We start from the raw sequence: 21500 nt of genomic DNA, 5'->3' as shown, positions 1-21500 counted from the left end.
CTACCTTCCCTCCGAGGCCCGACAGTCCGATAGACGCCTCTGTCTCTGGATCTGTCCTTTTTCATCATTTTATGTTGTTCATTATATGAGTGTGAATCAAATTTAATTGCATCTTAAGAACCAAAAAGTGAATAAATTTTATTTTAGAGAAAGAACCAGCCTGGATAGAATGTTGGGTTTTAGATTAAATAATTATTAAAGTCTAGTTTGAACTACAGAAACAGATACCTCAGGACGTTATAAATAATGATTTTGTTAAATTTTTAAAGGACATATTAAAAGGAAAATCTTAAGTTTCTAGCGCCTGTCCTTCTGAAACCCAACCTATACTAGAATAATATTTTGCATAAGTTTGTAGTTCTATTTAAATACTTTATTTTAGTATCAAACAGGGTGTGATTTTAGTACTTTAGTTCACCTCTGTTCTGTGTATTTTTAACAGCAAAATTAAATGTATTCTTTATGATTTGTTTAGTTTTTAATTATGTTCACTCAGGGCTATCGTTGGGAGACCATGATGCTAGTCTTGGTGCCTTTTGGCGTCAGCTTTCATTAAAGTCAGTGCACATTCTTGCCTTTGTCTTGCAAGGACACTGGTGTTAGTCATGCCAACTTGGATCAATTTCTGAGGTTTGCTGCAGGGAGCAAAATACTGAAATTATCATAAAACTAAACCATTCTTCTCCTGATTTTAAAATATGTAATCACAACACAAACTCAGGAGTGAGAACAGAATTTCTAGAGTCCAATAGTTTTTTATTTATTTGCCATATATAGGGTGTCCCAAAATGTATACATACACTTTGAATAATTGTAAAGGCAGTGTTTATGAAAATGTCTCATTTTCATTTAATAGCTACCAGCTGTTGCAGACATTTCTTGCCCAGACTCAACAAGCAGACACAGAAAAACGACTTTGTAAAAGGGAGGAGCAAGTCAATGACCTTTGGCTAGGAATAGCAAAAGTATGTTTCTGTTGTCACCCTGCCCACTGTGTGACATAGGTTCTGTAATCACTTCTACTTTAAATGAAGGCTGGTATCACGCTCAGGTGAGCTCTGAATGGAGCTTTCCCATCAAAAGACATTAATGCTGGTGTCTAAAGTACATTGAATATTTTTGTTGATCAACTTAAAGAGAACATGTTAATATAGAAATTTCATGTATGATGGAGTTGACCAATTGAATATTGAATGTGTTCGAATAGGATAGGAGGTTTATTTTCCCATTTTTCCTGTAAGCATACTGAAGTGACTTAAAAAATAACAAATTTTTCCTTCTAGGGTGGGCATGTTTTTGGTTAGTTATCCCTAGTCATTGGGAATTCACTCTTTGTGTTCAAAAGTTTAATTTTCTATATTCCAGACGATTCATAGAGATTAGCCATAGTTTATTTAACAAACAAAGCCACACAGGTGAATAGTGTTTTTTTTCTTTCAGAAAGAATTTACGTGGTTACTTTTCTTAAAAACATCTTTCCCATTTCATTGAGGCAGATTTGGAAGTCAAACCAGAAACTTCAGGCTCTACTACGATGGAAAGCACTTCGTTGGGGAGAAGCGCTTTGAGTCCATCCACGATCTGGTGACTGATGGATTGATTACTCTCTATATTGAAACCAAGGCAGCAGAATACATTGCCAAGATGACGATAAACCCAATATATGAGCACATAGGATACACAACCTTAAACAGAGAGCCAGCATACCAAAAACATATGCCAGTCCTGAAAGAGACACATGATGATAAAGATTCTACAGGCCAGGATGGGGTGTCAGAAAAAAGGGTAAGCTACCATGAAACCACACTTTATCTTCTTCTCTTTGGGGTCCTTATAAAAAAGTCATTACTGCCAGCAGAGATCGACTGCTCCTAGTGCTTTGAAAGGATATGTGTTTTCCTTAATGTCTAGTTTCAGTGGTCCTGAGCTTTCCACATATCTAATTCTTATTTAGTTAAAATATTTTAGGTGTATTTTTGTACTCCTGTTTATTTCCTATTTTATCAGTTTCACAGTTTTAAAAATATTTCCTAGTAAAAAGGTTCAGGGGTTTTGTTCAGAAGCATAAGTTATGGTCAAGAAAAGATGAATATATTACATAAGAGATTGATTATTTTTTGTTTCCCTTAAAGATAATTTCCCATAGAAATAGTTCTGTTATTTATAAAAGTGATATATATCCTTATTTTAAAAATATATTATTAAATTAAGTTTATTAATAATTCATACTATTTTGATAATCAGGATTTATTTCATTGTGGACTCTTAGGAAATAATTGAATCAGGAAGATTTACTTTTATTAATTATAAGAGAATTTCAGTTTTCATTCTTTAATTACAATGTATTTAAGGTTAACAACATCAGAGATTTTCATTTCTTGACACTAAGATTATTTTACTTTGAAAATTGTCCCTGGTCTTCCCTCCAATACAAGAAAAGTGGTGAATTTCCTGATGTTTTATGTCAGGGATGGGGAATGCCCAGTCTGAGGGCTGTGTAAAGCCTGAGAAACCATTTGTCTGGCCCTGCCAGAGGCTAATTTTTAAGTAGTTAATTTTGTATGGCCTGCGAATGATGTTGTAAATATCTAAATGCCCCTTGGCATAAAAAAGGTTCTTCACCCCTATTTTATATTGAGTGGGATTTAGTTGGGGGGATTTTTATGTATTTTTATTGGAATCATGTTAATTTGTTATAGTTAGTTGAGAATCTTTAAAGAAATGTAGTATTGTGTAGTGGTTTGAATTTGGATTCCGTCATGAAATAGATTAATGCACAGATTTTTCCATTTTACCAGTTGAGTGAATCTCAAAGTTACTTAACGTTTCTGTGCTTTGATGTACTTATATGTAAAGTTGTAATAATAATAATAAAGTTGTGAGGATTGATTGAACGAGATAGTATGTGTAAAACAATCAAACAGTGCTAGGAACATAGTAAGCACTCAATATGAATTTGGTGATAAGATTATTATCACAACCTCAAGGCAGCATCCTAAAATACTTCCAGTTATCTTGGAGTATTTAGGTACAGAATGGAAATTTAAAATGTTCATTTTCAGTCCAAATTTTAGTTTCTGGCAGGTCTTAGAGTAGCATTTTGTGGCTACAGAGAAACAAACATCTGAAATTATAGACTATGGAGAATTTGTAGAAAATGGTTTTTAATTTACTCATATTTGTTAGGAACCACAAATCTTTTGGGGAAGTGACCAGAATTTAGAATCCTAAGTGCATGCTGTATTTAATTTTCTGTTCACCCTCTAGTTCCCATTTTCTCACTTTGTTTTTTTCCATTCATGACATTTTTCAATAATGCTTATATTTAGATATCTAATACTGTTATTATGTTTTATGCAGATGTGCTTGAATATTCTAAGTCAACATTTGTGAAATATTAAAAAATGTATACAAGTGAGTCTTTCAAAGTTGATCAGCCTAATGATAACCTTTGCAAATGTGTTCTCTATATACTTTTTCGTCATCAAGGAACTTCAGCTAAAAACACTTAGCTGTTTAACATTGGTCTAGTGGTCACTTAACTTCCTGGGACCCGGGCGATCCCTTCCACAGAGTGAAAATAGTATTCACAGGTAGCAAGGCTCTGAGGTAGAGAGTGCCTACAGGACCCTGTTAGCGCTAGCATTCGTGGTTCCCTATGTATTCTGGCAACATTACATGTCTCATTACCTGGGTTTTCTCGTGCTGATGGCCAGTGATAGCTACATAGAGTGAAATGGTTGGCACTGGAAAATACCTCTCTCCAGCAGTATGCAATTAAGAATCAATTTAAAAATTACCCTTTGCTTTAAACTGCATGCATCTTAAATCTAGTTGACAAAATCTACTTACTCAAAAATAGATTTATTTTATTTACAGGTGTCATCCAACAGGACAGGGATGATGACCTGTTCAACAGCTTGAAACATTGATTCCCTGTCAGAGTGGATGACATTTGTAAGTAAAAACAATCATGTTTAACTGATTTAAATACCTGTTGACACAAGTATAGTTTAATAAATATTTCACTGGGTCCTGAATAGCTGAAGCCCCTCTTGTTCATGACTCCTTTTCCTTAGAGGTAAGAAGTGTTGCTCTGCAGGAGTAGGTGTGCTGTGGTGGAAGGGACACTAGTGCTGGAATAAAGAGCTGGGTTCTAGTTCTACAGGAATTGACTTCTGTGAGACTGCATTTCCCCACCTTCCGTAGGAGGGCTCTGGACTGGGTGATCCCCAGCATGGCTCCTACAGTGTGTGATCCTCAAGGAGTGCAGGTGGTGAGGGGAGATGACACAGTACCCAAAAGAGCATGTTAACGTGGTCTTGAAAGGAGAAGTCTGTTTTTAGCTTGCATTAAGTTAAAGTTTCTTTTGCTTAGTTCAGGTTAGGATTACTCAAGTCATTTTAATAGACTTTCTAAATTCAGAATTTTGTTTATTTTTGCAAAATGGCTTTTTGCCCTTTATGTAAAAGATTTGTTTCCAGACTACTTAATGCTGTAAAAATAAATATTTCTTTAGGAATAAGGATAACCAAAAATTTAAGTTTATAAATTTATTAACTTCAGGGATAAATTAAAATCATAAACAATTGTTTTCCTTGGAATAATCCATGTCTTTAAAATCTACAAAACTTTTACGTGAGAGAAACATTTCTGAATTTGTTGAATATAGAAAGTTATGTATTAGCTTCCTATGTAATCATAACCAAGCTTGTGTATTCTTCTGAGTCACACAATTCTAAATTAAGGAAGCTTTTTGAGGGGGGAGGATTTTCATAATTTCTATCTGCAGCTTGCACAGGGATGTTTAGCTGAAACTATTATTTAAAACAGAATTATTTGATATCATTTGGACATAATATTTTAATTAGCATGTATTTAAATGTGAATAGTGAATACCCTTTGTCTCTTGTAGGTAAAGCCCTCCCCCATACCTTTGCCTAATTAATGAATATAACAGATGCTTTTTAAAATTTTATTTTTCAATTATAGTTAGCATTCAGTATTATTTTGTATTTCAGATGTACAGCAGGGTGGTTAGGCAATTATATACTTTACAAAGTGTTCCCCCCAGTACCACCTGGCACTTACATAGTTATTACAATATTATTAATATGTGTTACAGATGCATTTATTTAGGAGCAGTGTTCATAGTTACTGCAAAGGGTTTGATTTTGTTTCATTTTATATATATATATATATATATATATATGACTAAATTCATAGTGATATTGGATTATAAACCAGTGTTTTTAATATTTTAGTTTCATATAAAAATATTTTAAACTTTTAAGCTAAATTTGTCTCTCTCTATGACTGAATAATTAAATAGCAATGAATCTTTAACATTTGATCTTGTTTAAGACTCAAAAAGAATTTTGTAGTCCTATATGCCAGTGTTTGGTCATAGCTTTGGAGCAGTCCATAACATCTGGTTCAAATGCTCTTTGTGCTATTCCTTTTCTCTCTTAATTCCTTACTTTTTTGAGATGTGTTTTCTACAAAGATCCACCTTGACTCCTCAAATAGAAGCACTTATAAAGGAGCTTTTATTATGATACTAGAGGCCTGGTGCACAAAATGTGCACTGTGGGGGGCGGGGGGGGCGGTGGTCCCTCAGCCCAGATTGCAAGAGGGCACAGGCCAGGCCGAGGGACCCCACCAGTGCACGATCAGGGCCGGGGAGGGACACAGGAGGTTGGCCAGCTGGGGAGGGACTGTGAGAGGGCTCCAGGACGTGTCTGGCCCATCTCGCTCAGTCCCGATTGGCCGACCCCAGCAGCAAGCTAACCTACTGGTGGGAGCATCTGCCCCCTGGTGGTCAGTGCACGTCATAGCAAGCAGTTGAGTGGACTTAGGATATCATTAGCATATTATGCATTGATTGGTTGAACGGAAGGCCGACACTTAGCATATTAGGCTTTTATTATATAGGATTATCTCTTATGTACCCAACCATCCTCTTCCACCCACCCACCCCCAATAATCAATGTTTTCATTGGGCATCATCTTGAAACAGCTCTGGATAGTTGTCTTATGACTTAGTGATATCACTCTAAGTATGTTGTTAATCTCCCTTGACCTGAGGTAGAAAATGAAGGACTCAGCTTTCCTAGATGACATTCAGGTCCCTTCTAGCTGTCACGATTCACTACCCATAAGTTCTCTTTGTTAATTCTCAAGAGGTTTTCAGACATAAGATTCTGTATTTCTGAGAACTTAACTATTCTAAGAGGTAGAATAGGCTGCAAACATGTAGATTTAGGTGTAGGCTTGGCTCTGCTTCTTAACTAGGATTGAATCTTTGAGCCAGTTACATAATTTTCTTTAGCCTCAGGAAATCAAAGGTCTCTTCTAGCTTTTCAGTGTACATTGCTAAGGGTTGGAAAACTACAAATAATAACAGAAATAACTATAATTATTAAGCCTCCATGTGTCAGAAAATATACTAGGTACTTTACCAGATTATGTACTTTAATCTTTATAGCATACTTTTGAGGGTAGGTATTATAATAACATCAGTATCTTTGGGGGACATAGGTTTATGGTAAGTTACCTAGGGATTCTTGGGGTGTGTTTTAATAGTGTATCCTTTATTTTAAAAACTGAAATCAGAAGACAGCCAGACCCTGTTACCAAATGCCCCTCCCTTCATGTTATCATAAAAACTAAACATTAGACTGTGCCAGTATTTAGACTAAGCTGATCACTATATTTTGAGTAATTGGATTACTCCAAAGGGAGACGTTAAAACCTCCTGGAACTTGTCCAAAGGAAGTTGCAGCATGGTTCCGATGGGGCATGTCACTCTAGAACTGCAACTCTTGTGCTCAGTTTTAAAAATAAACTCTTATTTGATGATTGGATTTTTTAATATAAAAAAAGAAACAGCCTAGCTGGTTTTGGCTCAGTGGCTAGAGCGTCAACCTGAGAATGAAGGGTACCGGATTCAATTCCAGTCAAGGGCACATGCCCAGTTTGTGGGCCCGATCCCCAGTGTGGGTCATGCAGGAGGCAGCCAATCAATGATTCTCTCTCATCGTTGATGTTTCTCCCTCTCCCTCTCCCTTCCTCTCCAGAATCAATTTAAAAATATTTTTTTTTAAAAAGGAAAAATTTTCCTGATGCTGTAGCTTCATTCTCTAATGGCTGCTGTGCCGAGTGCTACCTTCCCTTCTTTACCTTTAAGTACCACAGAATTTCCAAATTCAAGTGGTGCTTCTTTCACTGTAAAACAACAAAAATCAAAAAGGATTTATAATTACATGATAGTGTAAGTGATATAGATGTGTAAAGCTGTCAATAATTCAACATGTGAATTTAAATAGCAGTATACTTAGTAGAATGAGATCTGGATAAACTTCTTTAAAGTTTAAATAACAATTCATCTATGTATTAGTATAATATATTGGTAACTAATATTTATAATATAATAAAGAATGTCACCTTTTATGTAAGATAAATCAGCACACTTTTACACTTTCAAAGTTGACTGAAATTCAGGTTGACATCTTCAGGTTTTCACCAGTTCAGTCTAAGTGCTTGTTAGCATTTCATTGTCAAAGTTGAAGCTTACTTAGCTCTTTGAAACTGACAAGAGACATCTGAATTAGTTATCTCTTAAATAAACAATATTTTTTTGAAGGCAGTTGAAGTGTTTTTCAGCTCAATACTCTAGAGCAGCGGTTCTCAACCTGTGGGTCGCGACCCCTTTGGCAGTCGAACGACCCTTTCACAGGGGTTGCCTAAGACCATCCTGCATATCGGATATTTACATTACGATTCATAACAGTAGCAACATTACAGTTATGAAGTAGCAACGAAAATAATTTTATGGTTGGGTCACAACATGAGGAACTGTATTTAAAGCATCAGAAGGTTGAGGACCACTGCTCTAGAGACTATATGTAAAACTTACTGTAGCGAGTTTATTATCATTTAGAAGCCAAAAAAAAGAGAGAAATGAAGCAAACAAACAACAACAACAAAACCCTTTCAGCGATTTAATACAATTTGACAGTTTATCATTTTTCATAATATCTCTCAGAAGCAGGGAAACCAATAACATGAATAAGGATTTGCATTTATAGCAACAAAAGAAAAAAAGATATTACTAATGATAGTACTTTTGAAAAATAAAATAATGAAGAAAATGGGAACAGTAACATAATGTAAATAAACTTTTGTGGACGTTCTAAAATAGGCGGTCATAAATACTTTTTGATTAAAGAGCCAAATTGGATCAGTGTTCTCACCAGTGAAGTTTTATGTTCAGGAGAGACACCTGCAGAAATTTTGATTCAGTAGAATCAATATGAGGCCCAGACATATAATAATATATTTGCCTTTCTATATACGTGTGTGTGTCGGGGGGAGGGGAGGGGAGGGCTGTTGCACAGTAAATGTTACAATTAATGGATTAGATCAGTGATTCTCAAACTTTTTGGACTCAGGAACCCTTAACACTTAAAAAATATTTGAACACCTCAAAGAGCTTTTACTTATGTGGGTTATATCTATTGATACTATATTGGAAATTAGAACAGATATTTTAGAAATATCTGTTAATTCATTTAAAAAATTATAAAACCATTACATGTTAATATCTTAAGAATAATGCTATTATAATGTTTTATGGAACAAATTTAGTTAGAAGAGTGGCATTTTTGCATTTCTGTAAATCTCTTTAATGTATGTCTTACTACTATGTAAACAATTCAATTCTCATAAGTGCTTCTGCATTCGATCTGTGGTTACATATTAATATGAAGTATGTGAAGAAAATTTGACCTCATACAAATATGCTTTTGGAGAGAGGAGTATTTTAATAGCATTTTCAGATAACTGTATATCCTCTTCGATATCACACAAAAACTGGGTAAGTGGCAGTTTCCTGGAGGTTACTTGCAATGTGGAATCTGACACCCTATCATCAATAAGCATTTCTTATTCTGTTAAACTAAGTCCACTGGTCTATTTTGAACCCTGAATGAATCTTTCAACTGTGCATGGTTCTGTAACATCATGCATAGGTCATTTGGAAAATATTGGTTCATTGCGTTATGTAGGTCTTCAAACATGGACACATTTCTTCATAAGATATAAAAAAAATCACATTTGATATAATCAGAAAAGTCGTTTAAGGACTGGAAAGCTATCAGGCTCAGAGTGGCAGACACAGCATGTCCAAACTTCTTATTTTCACTTGAAAGTTTGAATTTTATCATTGACTGTCAGTAGTTTTCCATGAGATGGCAGGCTCGCTTTGTTCATTTTTGAGAAAATGCCGAGTTTGAATAACCAAAATTTATGTTAGTTGTTCTTCCAAGTAAAAAATGATATTCTGTGGAAAAAAGCACCTAGCTCATCTAGCAACTCAATATTTTTTCCTCAAGAAAACTCCTAAAAGAAACCCAGATACATTTTACATCATTTGGTATGAGGCTCTTTCTCTTTTGGAGAGTTTTCAAATGTGGGGGTGTAAAACTCTAAATTTAACTTAATCTACAGCAGAAAAAAAAAACCAGGAGACAGAGTTAGGGAGAAAAAACTATCGAAATATGTGACCCATAGTAGCTAATTTAGTAAGCTATCGTTTATGAAAATCAGTACCATTGGTGTAAAATAATGCATTAAATTCTATATTTTATGTCCCAAAGAATGGCTTATTTTAAGAATGGAAACAACGAAGAAACATTATTCAACTGATGCCATGGTTTGATATTTCTAACAGAGAAAAACGTAATGAAAGCATCCACTTAAAAAAACTCTGCAGCTGATCCTGCAAGAGGAGATATTTTAGGCAAGTTATTTTTTTTAACATCATGCTTCTTATTTTAAAGTCTTCCTTATTAAGACATGCATTTGAAAATAATTTTATCTTGCAATTTTATAACAAGTTATGGGTTGGAATTCTTAGGAAGAAAAATCATCAAACGTGAAACTAGGTTTACTAATGGTGGATACAGCCAAAATTTCCTTTCCTTCAAACATTTTCTTGCAACCACCATTACAGATTATTTTTATTCATCCATAAACTTTCATAGCACTTTGCACTATTCCTCCAATAATAATTGTTTTGGTCCTGCATATGAATTTAAAGCACAATGATTCAACAATCTTTAGAATAAAAAATTGCAGTTTATGAAGCCCAGGCATCCTTAGTCTTTCAGGAGGCACTGGTTCTCTTAACAAAACAAACGTTTTCAAATCAGTTTCATCCTTTAGTCAACTGTGTTGCTAACATACCTATGTTATCACATTTTTTCTCGCTAACATGTTTTCAGTTCATAGCTGCATACATTTTGGCTATCAAATGAGGGAACTATTTAAAATGCCCTTCTTTCCTTGCACCTCTGGCCAGCCATTACTTTGTAAAAACCAAGTTATAGGATACTTTAAAGAATAGCTATTATAAGAAAACTAGAGGACCGGTGCACGAAACTCATGCACGGGTGGGGTCCCTAGGCCTGGCCGGCAATCAGGGCTGATCAGGTTCCCCGCTTCCCCGCCTCCTCCTTCCCTTGCCACCTATGCATGCCACTGCGTGGTTCCCCTCGTTGCCCCTCCCTGCAGCTCCTCCTCCTGCCCTCGTTGCCCGCGTCCGCTGCCACCCACCGCCGGTTGCCCGTCCCAGCCTGGGCCATTGGGGCCTGCTGGCCAGGGGAGGGATGGGGGAGGGACCTGGGAGGTTGGCCGGCCCCCCTGGGAAAGGGACCATGTCCACTGCCACCCACCCCCTGTTCCCCATCCCAGCCTTGGGACTAGGCCCCGATCGGGCAATTGGGGCCTGCCGGCGGGGGGAGGGTGGCTGGCAGGCCCCCTTGGCGATCAGGGCCTGCGGGCTGGGGCAGCTCCTGCATTGAGCGTCTGCCCTCTGGTGGTCAGTGCATGTCATAGCAACCGGTCATTCTGGTTGTTCCATTGTAATGGTTGCTTAGGCATATATATATATATATATTGCCATTTCCTTTGCATTAAATCTATCCTGATAGTATTTTCAGGGCAGGAGGGTGGATTCATTCAGAAAGGCATTCATCTATGTGTGAAGAATTCAGTGAGGCTTACATATATACTACGGATTGGTGTGCTCATTCTTTCAAGATTCAGCACCTACTTCGTGCTGAATATGCTAATGACAGCAGTATCAGCATCATCACCACCACTTATCTTTGAGAGCTTTGAGAGCTCTGTGCATGCTAAACATTGAAAATATATGCTTTATATACATTTCAGACATTCTATGTACGCTATCTCATCCTATCCTTCCAACCACCCTTTGAGGTAGGTACTGTCATTATTCCAATTCACAGATGAAGAAACTGAGACTTTTTCTAAGACTCCATAACTAGTAAGTAGAGCTGATATTCTTTAACAGATAGTCTTTTAACCACTTAACTATAGATAACACTGAACTTCAGTTTAAATTTTTAAAATTATTTTAAATCTTTATGGAAGGGGTGGTTAAGCAGATTGAGGAGAAAGGCTTATCATCAGCAGCTCCCCTCTGCATTGTTGGTCAGCACACTACCCTGTGGTTTGGGCATTTTGAAGGCTTCTGAAATATTCGAAGAAGAGAGAGAGATCTGGGATGGAGAGATGTGAAGAAGTCACCAGTTATAGTATCAGTAGGACCATGAGATGGGAGGAAGTGCTAGGAAGGAGGGCATGGACATAGATTTCATGAATAAATTTAACCTTTGTTAGAAAATGAGACTATTAGAATTAAAATAGAATGGAAAAAAATCCATTAACTATCTAATACATATCCCAAATATAATTAATTCATTAAGTGTGTGTGTGTGTGTGTGTGTGTGTGTGTGTGTGTTTAATATCTGATCCTTGTGAAAATAGCATAGGCCTCTATTCTCTGCTATTTGCCAGTTTCACTAATGCCTGGAGCATGGTAGACACTAAATAAACAATTTATTGAATGAAAACTATTTAGGAGAGCCGTATATTGTATATACAGATGGTCCCTAACTTACTATGATTCGACTTACCAATTTTTCAACCTTATGGTGGTATAAAAGTGATACCCATTCAGCTATTTTGCTTTTCACTTTCAGTACAGTATTCAATAAATTACATGAGATAGTCAACACTTTCTGATAAAATAGGCTTTGTGTTATATTATTTTGCCCAACTATAGGCTAATGTAAGTGTTCTGAGTAAGTTTAAGATAGGCTAGGCTAAGTAAGCTATGGTGTTCTGTAAATTATTATGCTAAATGCATTTCAACATAACATTTTCAGTTTACCATGGGTTTATCAGGACATAATCCCATTGTAAGACAAGGAGTATCTGTTTATACTTTGACCACTTCTCTATTTTCATTTAATGAAATTTGTGAGTATTTACACTTTCTCAGGCCACATGTCCAAAACCCCAAATCCTTATTTTTTGTACTATATTACTTTAAAGATAAAATGTAGCCCAGCCGGCGTTGCTCAGTGGTTGAGCATTGACCTATGATCCAGGAGGTCAGGGTTTGATTCCTGGTCAGAGTACATGCCTGGGTTGCGGGCTCGATCTCCAGTGTGGGGCGTGCTGATCAATGATTCTCTCTCATCATTGATGTTTCTATCTTTCTCTTCCCTCCTGAAATCAATAAAAATATATATTAAAAAATAAAGATAAAATGTATCCTAATTATGTAATTACTCCTGCATTGGCCATTCTGGAATATCTGTTGTAAGTATAATACTTAGTTAATTGTTTACCCATGAGATTGGAATGGCTTTCCACCTTGTAAATTATGTATGTCTGTTTGGTGAATTTTAATGGAAAGCTTAATTACCTATTTCTGAAGACAGCCTAATTAGTTGCTCAAGAGACTACTCTCTCAATTCATTGGTTTGGATGGTAGTTTTGTTTATTTGTTTTTATTTCAAGAACAGGGAAAGCCAGCACAAAAACAAAAACAAGGCAGGCGGCTCAGTAACTCTCCTTAAAGTTCTGGTAGACGGTGACAAAGGGTCTGCATGTATCTACGTATGAGCAACATATCACTTCACCCACCACCATCAAAGTAAAGAAAAAAGGCTTTGGAAAATGCCAGAAATTAATTACTAAGGGTGACTTGACTTCTTTGTATGTTGTAAACAATTTGTCAGGCTTAGAACTGTATTGGGGGTGGTCATTTCCAGCTTCAATGTTTCTGCTGGGTGATGGACCTGGGTCTGTGTGGCCCTGGTTCTTACATAAGGCAAGAGTCAGTCTTGTCACATGTTGAGTGCTCATATGCCAAATCCAGGGAAGCACAGAGGGATGGATAGAGGATAGGATGTGAAGTCAGGGGGCCTGCGTTTCCGTCATGGCTCCTTTGCTTACCAATTTATCTTTCCCTGAGCAAATGCCTTAACATCGCTGAATCTTCTTTCTGAAAACAGGAATGGGGGGTTACAGTGTGACAAAGAGCTTTGTAGAATCTAAAATTCTGCATAAGTGGTACCAATTTGGGGGCAGTGTAAGAGCTGGGCCTGGTTTTTTATTGTTTTTTTAGCTAAATAGGAAGAAGAATACAGTAAGGTTCTGGTGAAGTAGGTCTAGAACAGGATTATTAAAGCAGTTAATTTACAGATTACTTCTTGCTGTGCAACCTGGTGATAGAATCTGGCCTACTGCTGGTAGGGATCTAAGTGTGCCTCACCCATGCCCGCTCTCTGAAATCTAAGATTATGCATTTCCAGCTGCTCAGCAGGGATATGCTAAATCTAAAGATAATATGGCACATCTTCCTAGAGCACCAGTTGTACTCAGTGGTAATTAATGAACACATTTTTTGTATTAAACATTTTATATGGGTGCATTATGGAGAGCTTAGGGAGCCACCCCGGATCCCTCACACCCTATTCACGTTTGGTTGTTTTGGGGAACATTTTGGTAGAAAGGGTAGTAAAACACTAGCCTAAGCTGGCCTGAGAGCCTTAAACAACATTTGACTTTATCAATGTAAGGTCTGTAAATCATCTCCCATTAACCTACCCTTTGTGGAGGAGGAAAACAGCAGGGTGAATCCCTCAATATATTAAAATGTCACTGAATTATCCTTTCATCTTTTCTTCTTCCTCCTCATAGGAAGTTGATTGCCGCCTGCCTTTCTGTGTCTTTTTTTCTAATGTTCTATGTATCTGTGGGCCTGGTCCACATGTCTCAAACTGCTCTTCAGATGTCGAGTTCCATACGGGACACAGCATATATATGAATCTAACCATCTTGTATGTGAAGGAGAGCATTCAAGTTAGGGGTTATTAATGTTTTCTCTTAATTTTATTAGGATCCTTTGAACTAACAGAAATTTCATGAAATGAAATACTATGGACATGTTATGAAAAGTTTATTTTAGAAAATGCCCAGATGCAGTTATTTTTATGTCTATACTATGGACATGTTATGGAAAGTTTATTTTAGAAAATGCCCAGATGCGGTTATTTTTATTTTCATCATCTTGATGTAAACCATGCTGTATAGCAGCGTCGTTACAAAGGAAAGACAAGTTAATGTCTGGCAGTGAGGTGAACTATCAGCACATCTATGAATTATGCTCAGGCTTACACTTCTTGGGGTAGTTGTTATAACGTTAAGTCTTTACTTCAGGCCATTATTGGCATTTTCAAGTAATAGAAATAGGTTTTCAAAAGTATGTTTGAACTTTACAAATATACTTCATACCATTAGCCAAAAGGTATCTTAATTGATACTTAAAAATGAATATTAAAATAAATTACAATTGGAATATTCTAATTAAACTACACATATAATAAGCTTTTATAACTTACATTAAGAAAGTCAGTAACAGGTTCTTTTAAAAATCCATATCACATAGACTTCATCTCAGCCTAATAAACAGAAGTCACTAACAAAAACTAAAAATATAGGCCCTCGCTTTTATTATGACACACTGTTGTGCTTCTGTTAGATTGGTGATTGTAAAATGTTCACTGGGCTGCAGTAACTTGAATAACCTCATGTGGCAGTTTAAAATCTGAAAATACTAATAATGACAATCTGAGTCTGCTTTTTAGTTGTAGTCCATATGTATATTACAGTTCAAAGCTTTTGGAAAAAGTGAAAACATTTATGATGCAAGAGTTTTATACCAGATTTTAAGTCCCTAATTGTTGATAAAGTGTTAGAGCTTCTTTAATTTCATCTCCTCTATTGGTGCTGCACAATAATGTTTCTTTAAGTGTCACAGGTAATAGGTAACAAAACTTTGGGTAAAATAAAAGCCAAAATGTTAAAAACACATTTCTGTACGTATCCCCTCAAGTTTAGTTAGGGGGTAAAAATGGGTAATTCCCATGGAGGCCAATTTCAGCTTTTCATTAGGAAGAACTAAGAAAAAATGTTATCACCACCATACAGTCATCACTGCCAGTGGCCAAAAACTGGTGATGTTAGACTAGAATACTTTAATTTACTCTTATGTATTTTTATATATATTACATGTATGTATTAACTTGTGTTTACATAATTCAGGAGAGGAAAACATCTTCAATTTATTTTATTATATCCCACTATATAAACTGTTATCAGTACATCGGGACCATAATCTAATATTCTTTAAGAACTTATAAAAAAATGAGACTACCTTATGAATTAATTTTAAGATCGCTACCTAAGATATTTGAGCAGAGATGCGAAAAATCATAGCAAAGAGACACCTGGAGACTTGAAGATGTAGAAGTTGCTTATGTGCATCTAAGTAAGCACTGACTTAAATGGACATTGAGTATTGGAATACTAGAGCTCATTAGCAAGGCCATACTGATTGTAGAGGACTCAGCAGATGTCTTATCTCTGTGCATTAACTAATCAGTTCATCAAACCCACTCCACTTGTTCTGATTCCATTCTTCCTAATGTTTTTTTTTCCAGTGTAGGTGTGCTACCAAAAAAAGAAAATGATGGCCATCCACTTTATATCTCATATCTCAGTATAAACTAGGCAACCTTCATTCTCCTTTTGCCTCTCAGTTTTATGATCTTGGTATTATAATGCCAGTCTCCCTTAGAGAAATGGATGTGATCTCCTTGGGCTGACAAAGTCCGTTTCTGAGCCTGCTAGACTGAGCACTAGAAGGAGTTCATACACATAAATTAGCCGGAGCCACCTTGTGGAGACTGACTGGAGATGGCTACCGTGGCCTTTCCCACGTGAGCACACCAATCTTTACATCTTTCTTTTCATGTTGAATTTCTCTTATAAATGGAGAGGACCGTGGAGTTCATTTGGTCCAGCTGGGACTTAGGAAAGTTCACTGGCTTGGCTGGTGTCAGTCAGAAGCAGGCTCGGAAACCAGGCTGTGTGCCAGCCACTTCACCCTCCTCTCTGAGCCTGGTTTTCTCGTGCAGAGTGCACAAAGCTCCCTCAAAAATGTCACTTGGAGAATTGGATCATTTCTGTTGTTTCTTGAGAGAACAGGAATGCAGGGCTGTACATCTTTTGTTTGCATTGTTTTCAAATGTCTTATGTTTATAAGGGGACATGTTAACCTGGGCAGAGTGTGGTAGTGTCTGGAGTGTAATTTAACTTTATTCTTCACTGAAATGAATGCCTTGATGTGCCTTATTGTTATCTGTTTAGATGGATATTAAGTTAATGCTAGAGGAGCGATGTAATGAAGATTGAGTTAGGAATTACGAGGTGACTGATGCCAATAGCATAAAAATTTAGAACCCTGGCAAGATGTAAGAGCTTCCTGTGCAACATAAAAAGTTACTTATCTCCGTATAATTTAAGGAATTTATAGAGTTCTGTGTAGAAGTCTCTAATGTTTGACTTTAAATGGATTTGGAAATTTTTGATTAAATGATGAATCTGGTAGATACTGTAAATTCAAATGTAAGCAGTACTAAAATAGCTAGTGATCTGAAGGCGCGGGCGGGGGTGGGGGGGAGCTGCTAGGATATAAATGGTCCAGAAATTTATTCACATGATAGCCTTTCAATATTGGATGTTGACAATAGATAGTGTGAGGCAGGATAGTCTAGAGGAAAGACATAGAACTTGAAGTCACATAGCCCGGGGGTCAAATCCTGTTCTCACCACATACTAGTTAGGTGACTTTGGACAAGGCACTTAATCTCTCTGAGCTTCTGTTTCTTTGTCATTGAGGTGAACATACAGGAGCCATGTCAGTATCAAGGATGGCCAGAGTTGGGTCTAAGACAGGCCAAAGATTCCCAGTCAAAATAAAAAGCTAAATACTGATGGTGTTTCCAGCAAGAATGATTTTGTGGGATACGTGCCTGCCCCACCCAGTTTAGCCATTTCTTTCTATTTTATAGAACCAGAATCTGAGGGGCTGTATCCCAAACATCTTGGTTTTATCTCCTACTCATTAAAGGGTAGCAGAAACAGCTTCCAGGCTTTGCAGATTGAAAACACAAACAAACAAAACAGGAATTCAGATCACAGACTCCTCTTCCTGACTATGACCTTGAGCAAGTCACTTTGTGTTTCATCATCTATAAAATGTCCATTATACAACATAGTCCCAGAATTGTTGTGACTAGTAAGTAGGACAACGATATGAAGCATCAGACATTGTTCCTGGACTCTTAACAAAGATAGTCTCCTTTCCTTTCCACTTTCCACGCCCCCACCCCTGCTTCCTCAACTAACATACGTGTCATTATATGCCTTTTAAAAGGTAAGATTAGAACTAGAATCTGAGAAATTTGGTAGGGACCATAATATAAAGGGAAGGGCAGGAGTTTCTAATCATGTTTGTATGGTGTAGACCAAAAGCAGTTTGATCTACAAACTCTTGAAGGACAGAAACCAGTCTTAACACTACACAGCATACCCTGCCACTGATCTTTGGTATGGCACCCCTGTAATGCTATCATTTAGTGTGTGCTCACTGTCTTCCTACAGTCTTTTCCTCTGTTATGTGTCATCCCCTTTAAACAGTCCAGTAACCTTCTAGGTAGGTATTATTATTCATAATATGTAGATGAGGTAACCAGGACACCAAACAAATCTCCCAAGGTCAGGATTCAAACATCAATATGTCTGATTTCAAGTCCCATCTTTTTTATTATTATAACACACTGCCCCCCAATAAAATAGCTGCCTTTATTTGGTTTTATTCTTTTAACCAAATATGTATTGAACCTTTATTTGTGCCAGCTACTGTGCTAGAGTCAAGGTTTATATTAAGACATATAAGACCCAATTCTATATAAACTAGATGCCCAGTGCACAAAATTCATGCACGGGGCGGGGGTTTCCTCAGCCCAGCCTGCACTCTCTCCAATCCAGGACCCCTTGGGGGATGTCCAACTGCCGGTATAGGCCCAATCTTAGAGATACTGGCAGTCCAACATCCTTCTCACAAGCCGGGACTGCTGGCTCCTAACTGCTCACATGCTTGCCTGCCTGATCTCCCCTAACTGCCCCCCCAACCTCCACCGCCAGCCTGATCATCCCTAACTGCCTCTGCCTGCTGGCCTGATTGTCCGTAACTGCCCCCCCTGCTGGCCTGGTCGCACCCAACTGCCCCCCTGCTGGCCTGGTCACCCCTAACTGCCCCCTGCCAGCCTGGTTGCCCCTTAGTGCCCCCCTTATTGGCCTGGTCGCTCCCAACTGCCCCCCTGCTGGCCTGGTCACCCCTAACTGCCCCCTGCCAGCCTGGTTGCCCCTTAGTGCCCCCCTTATTGGCCTGGTCGCTCCCAACTGCCCCCCTGCTGGCTTCGTCACCCCCAACTGCCCCCCTTGCTGGTATGGTTGCCCCCAACTGTCCCCCCTGCGGGCCTGGTCGCCCCATACAGCCTGCTGTTCAGTTGTTTGGTTGTCCCTCACTAACCCCCCTGCCAGCTTGGTCGCTCCATGCAGCCTGCTGTTGAGTCGTTACTGTTACTGTGATGGCATCCTGGAAAATTTGCATATTCCTCTATTAGTATCGATAGCTACACAGTTTCATTGTGATATGAGGTAGAGTGTGATGTCTCATAATAAATGTACAAGTGAAGGGCTCTGAGGTTCACTGATGGGCAAGATCACATCTAATTGGTACAAGTCATCAAAGCCTTCATGGAGGAGGGAGTATTTGAATGGAGCTTAGAGGGGTGCATTGTTTACTGCATGTACTGTGTGCTAAACTTGAGATCTAGAGATCTTAGTTATAATCACTTTTCTTACCATCCACTGTTATTTGTTATTTGCTCTGATTTACCATTCGTTGCTACTCTTCAAAACTGAAAAGAAAATAACTAGAGAAGTCACCTTGAATAGAACAGAGAGAAGAAAACAATTACCCTCAAACTCCAGGTTCCTCATTTGGGTGGAGATAGCATAGTGTTGAAGAGCCCAGCTCTTGTCCACTGCCTACTAGCTATGCAGTTTTGGGAAGTTAACTTCTGTAGGCCTCGGTTCTTTCAACTATAAAATGAGGATAAAATATATACCTCAGAGGCATTTTATGTGAATTTAATGGGATTCTAACATGTAAAGTGTTTAACTGGGTGCCTGGGTCATAAGTACTTAATAATCAAATGATAACCATAATTAAAAGGTACTATAACTCTAATACATATATATGGATGAGTGGTATACATTTGTCTGGAACAGCAGAACATTAATGTTGGTTCTGAATTTTAGAGTTAGTGGCTCTTATGACTTGAGAGCTCTTCAGCAAAATTAATGCAGAAATGCAATTGCAGTTATTGAAGACATAATGGTGACCAAACCCCAGCCATTTGGGGGTAGCTAAGCACTTTTTACTGAAGTTGCTCTATATCTCCTTACTACCCTATGTAGCTGCCCAAGTTGTAGTTAATCCAGTATTTCTTGATTAGGTAGAAAAATGTTCAGGAAGGACAGTGTGACCCGGCAGAGCCTATAGCAGACTTTGCCTCTCAATGACAAATGTTCACTTTTACCCACCATGAATTTTCTGGATGACTACCACTAATATTTGTGTGCTTTTAGTTTCTTACAGCTGAAATACTGGGGCCCTAGATCAGAAATATTCAGAAAAAAAAAGCTACCTGGATCATATGAATGATTGTTTTCTTTAGCTTAGTAGCTTAAATATTGTGTTAAACACTGTATGGAAAAAAATAGGGGAAAAATTACTGTTAAAATTGACTTTGGAGTCTGTTTTTATCTGGTGCCTATTGGGAATCAGGTAACTCCACTTTAGGTTGTACATGACCAAAGAATCGGTTGGCCTTTATATTTTTAGTCATCACATGAGCATCTAGGTCTAAGCTGAAGAGTAATTTAGGTTAGGCAAGGAAAAATTTTTCCATTGTGTTTCCTCTTGAAACGGGAGCACTTTTTGTCTCTTATTAATCACATAAGAGTATAAATTTATGGAAATGAAATATCTGTAGATATAAATATTAATCTCTGCCTTTAGTTATTTAGAAATGTTTTTAACAGAATAAACCATTTTAAAAGAAGGGACTAGATAGACTCAAGTAAATAAAAAAAATTGGGGAGATGTTGAGAAAATAATTCATTCAATATATCCAGTATTTGGCATGGTTTAAGGACCACTTTATGCCCTAATTAAACAAGAATCTGCACTGGGCACATAACTTCTACAGATTATGAAATTTGAGGTAAATTGTTTGCATTAAGCAAATGGACTGAATTCATTTAAATGTAGAGTTTTAGCTTTTCTAAATACAGTGATTATTAGAATCATAATGGGTTAAATTTAATTACATAGTATGAGGAAACAGATGGGAGATGTTTAGGGAACCGGTATGAGAAAACAAGCTTCTTGTAGCACCTTAATATAGATTTTTCTATTAAATGGAAGTGGCTTTATTACCCAGCTACCCCCCCTTTCTTTATTAAAAAAAATTATTTCCAAAAAAACTATTTTTAATGATTTAGTTTTAATTTATTTTTAATTATGCCTGACTTACAATTTTATATTAGTTTCAGATATACAACAGTGAATCAACATTTATATACTAGTACAGTGGTCCTCAAACTTTTTAAACAGGGGGCCAGTTCACTGTCCCTCAGACCATTGGAGGGCCGGACTATAGTTTAAAAAAAAACTATGAATAAATTCCTATGCACACTGCACATATCTTATTTTGAAGTAAAAAAACAAAACGGGAACAAATACAATATTTGTATTTGCATGTGTCCCGCGGGCCGTAGTTTGAGGACCCCTGTACTAGTACCTCCGAAGTGATCACCACAATGCATCTAGTATCTGTCACCATACTTGTTATTGACTATATTCCCTATGCTGTACATTATAGCCTCATGATATTCTGTACCTGGAAGTTTGTACTTCTTAATCCCCTTCCCCTTTTCTGTCCATCATCTCACCTTTGGCAACCATCAGTTTCTTCTCTGTATCTATGACTTTGTTTCTGTTTTGTCTGGTTCATTTGTTTTTTGTTTGTTTTTTTTTTTAGATCCCACATATAAGTGAAGTCATACAGTATCTGACTTGTCTGTTTGACTTGTTTCATTTAACATAATACTCTTTAAGTCCATCCATGTTGTCACAAATGGCA

General features: G+C 37.3%; 1 protein-coding gene across 2 annotated transcripts in view; it reads left to right on the top strand.

The window, feature by feature from the left end:
- CHN1 (chimerin 1) overlaps positions 1–21500 on the top strand; it is a 107548-nt gene that overhangs the window by 30481 nt on the left and 55567 nt on the right. The window contains exon 3 of one of the 2 annotated variants that reach the window (XM_014546080.1): positions 1497–1785. In XM_014546080.1, coding sequence (XP_014401566.1) covers positions 1497–1785 — 289 coding nt within the window. Of the gene's footprint in view, positions 1–1496; positions 1786–3933; positions 3958–21500 lie in introns of those variants that run through there. The other variant, XM_005857604.2, reaches the window with a different exon arrangement.

This window comes from Myotis brandtii, unplaced genomic scaffold (genome assembly GCF_000412655.1).
Source record: "Myotis brandtii unplaced genomic scaffold, ASM41265v1 scaffold112, whole genome shotgun sequence".
NCBI classification, from domain to species: domain Eukaryota; kingdom Metazoa; phylum Chordata; class Mammalia; order Chiroptera; family Vespertilionidae; genus Myotis; species Myotis brandtii.
Note: the sequence above shows the minus strand (reverse complement) of the source record. Positions and strands in the feature narration are given on the sequence as shown.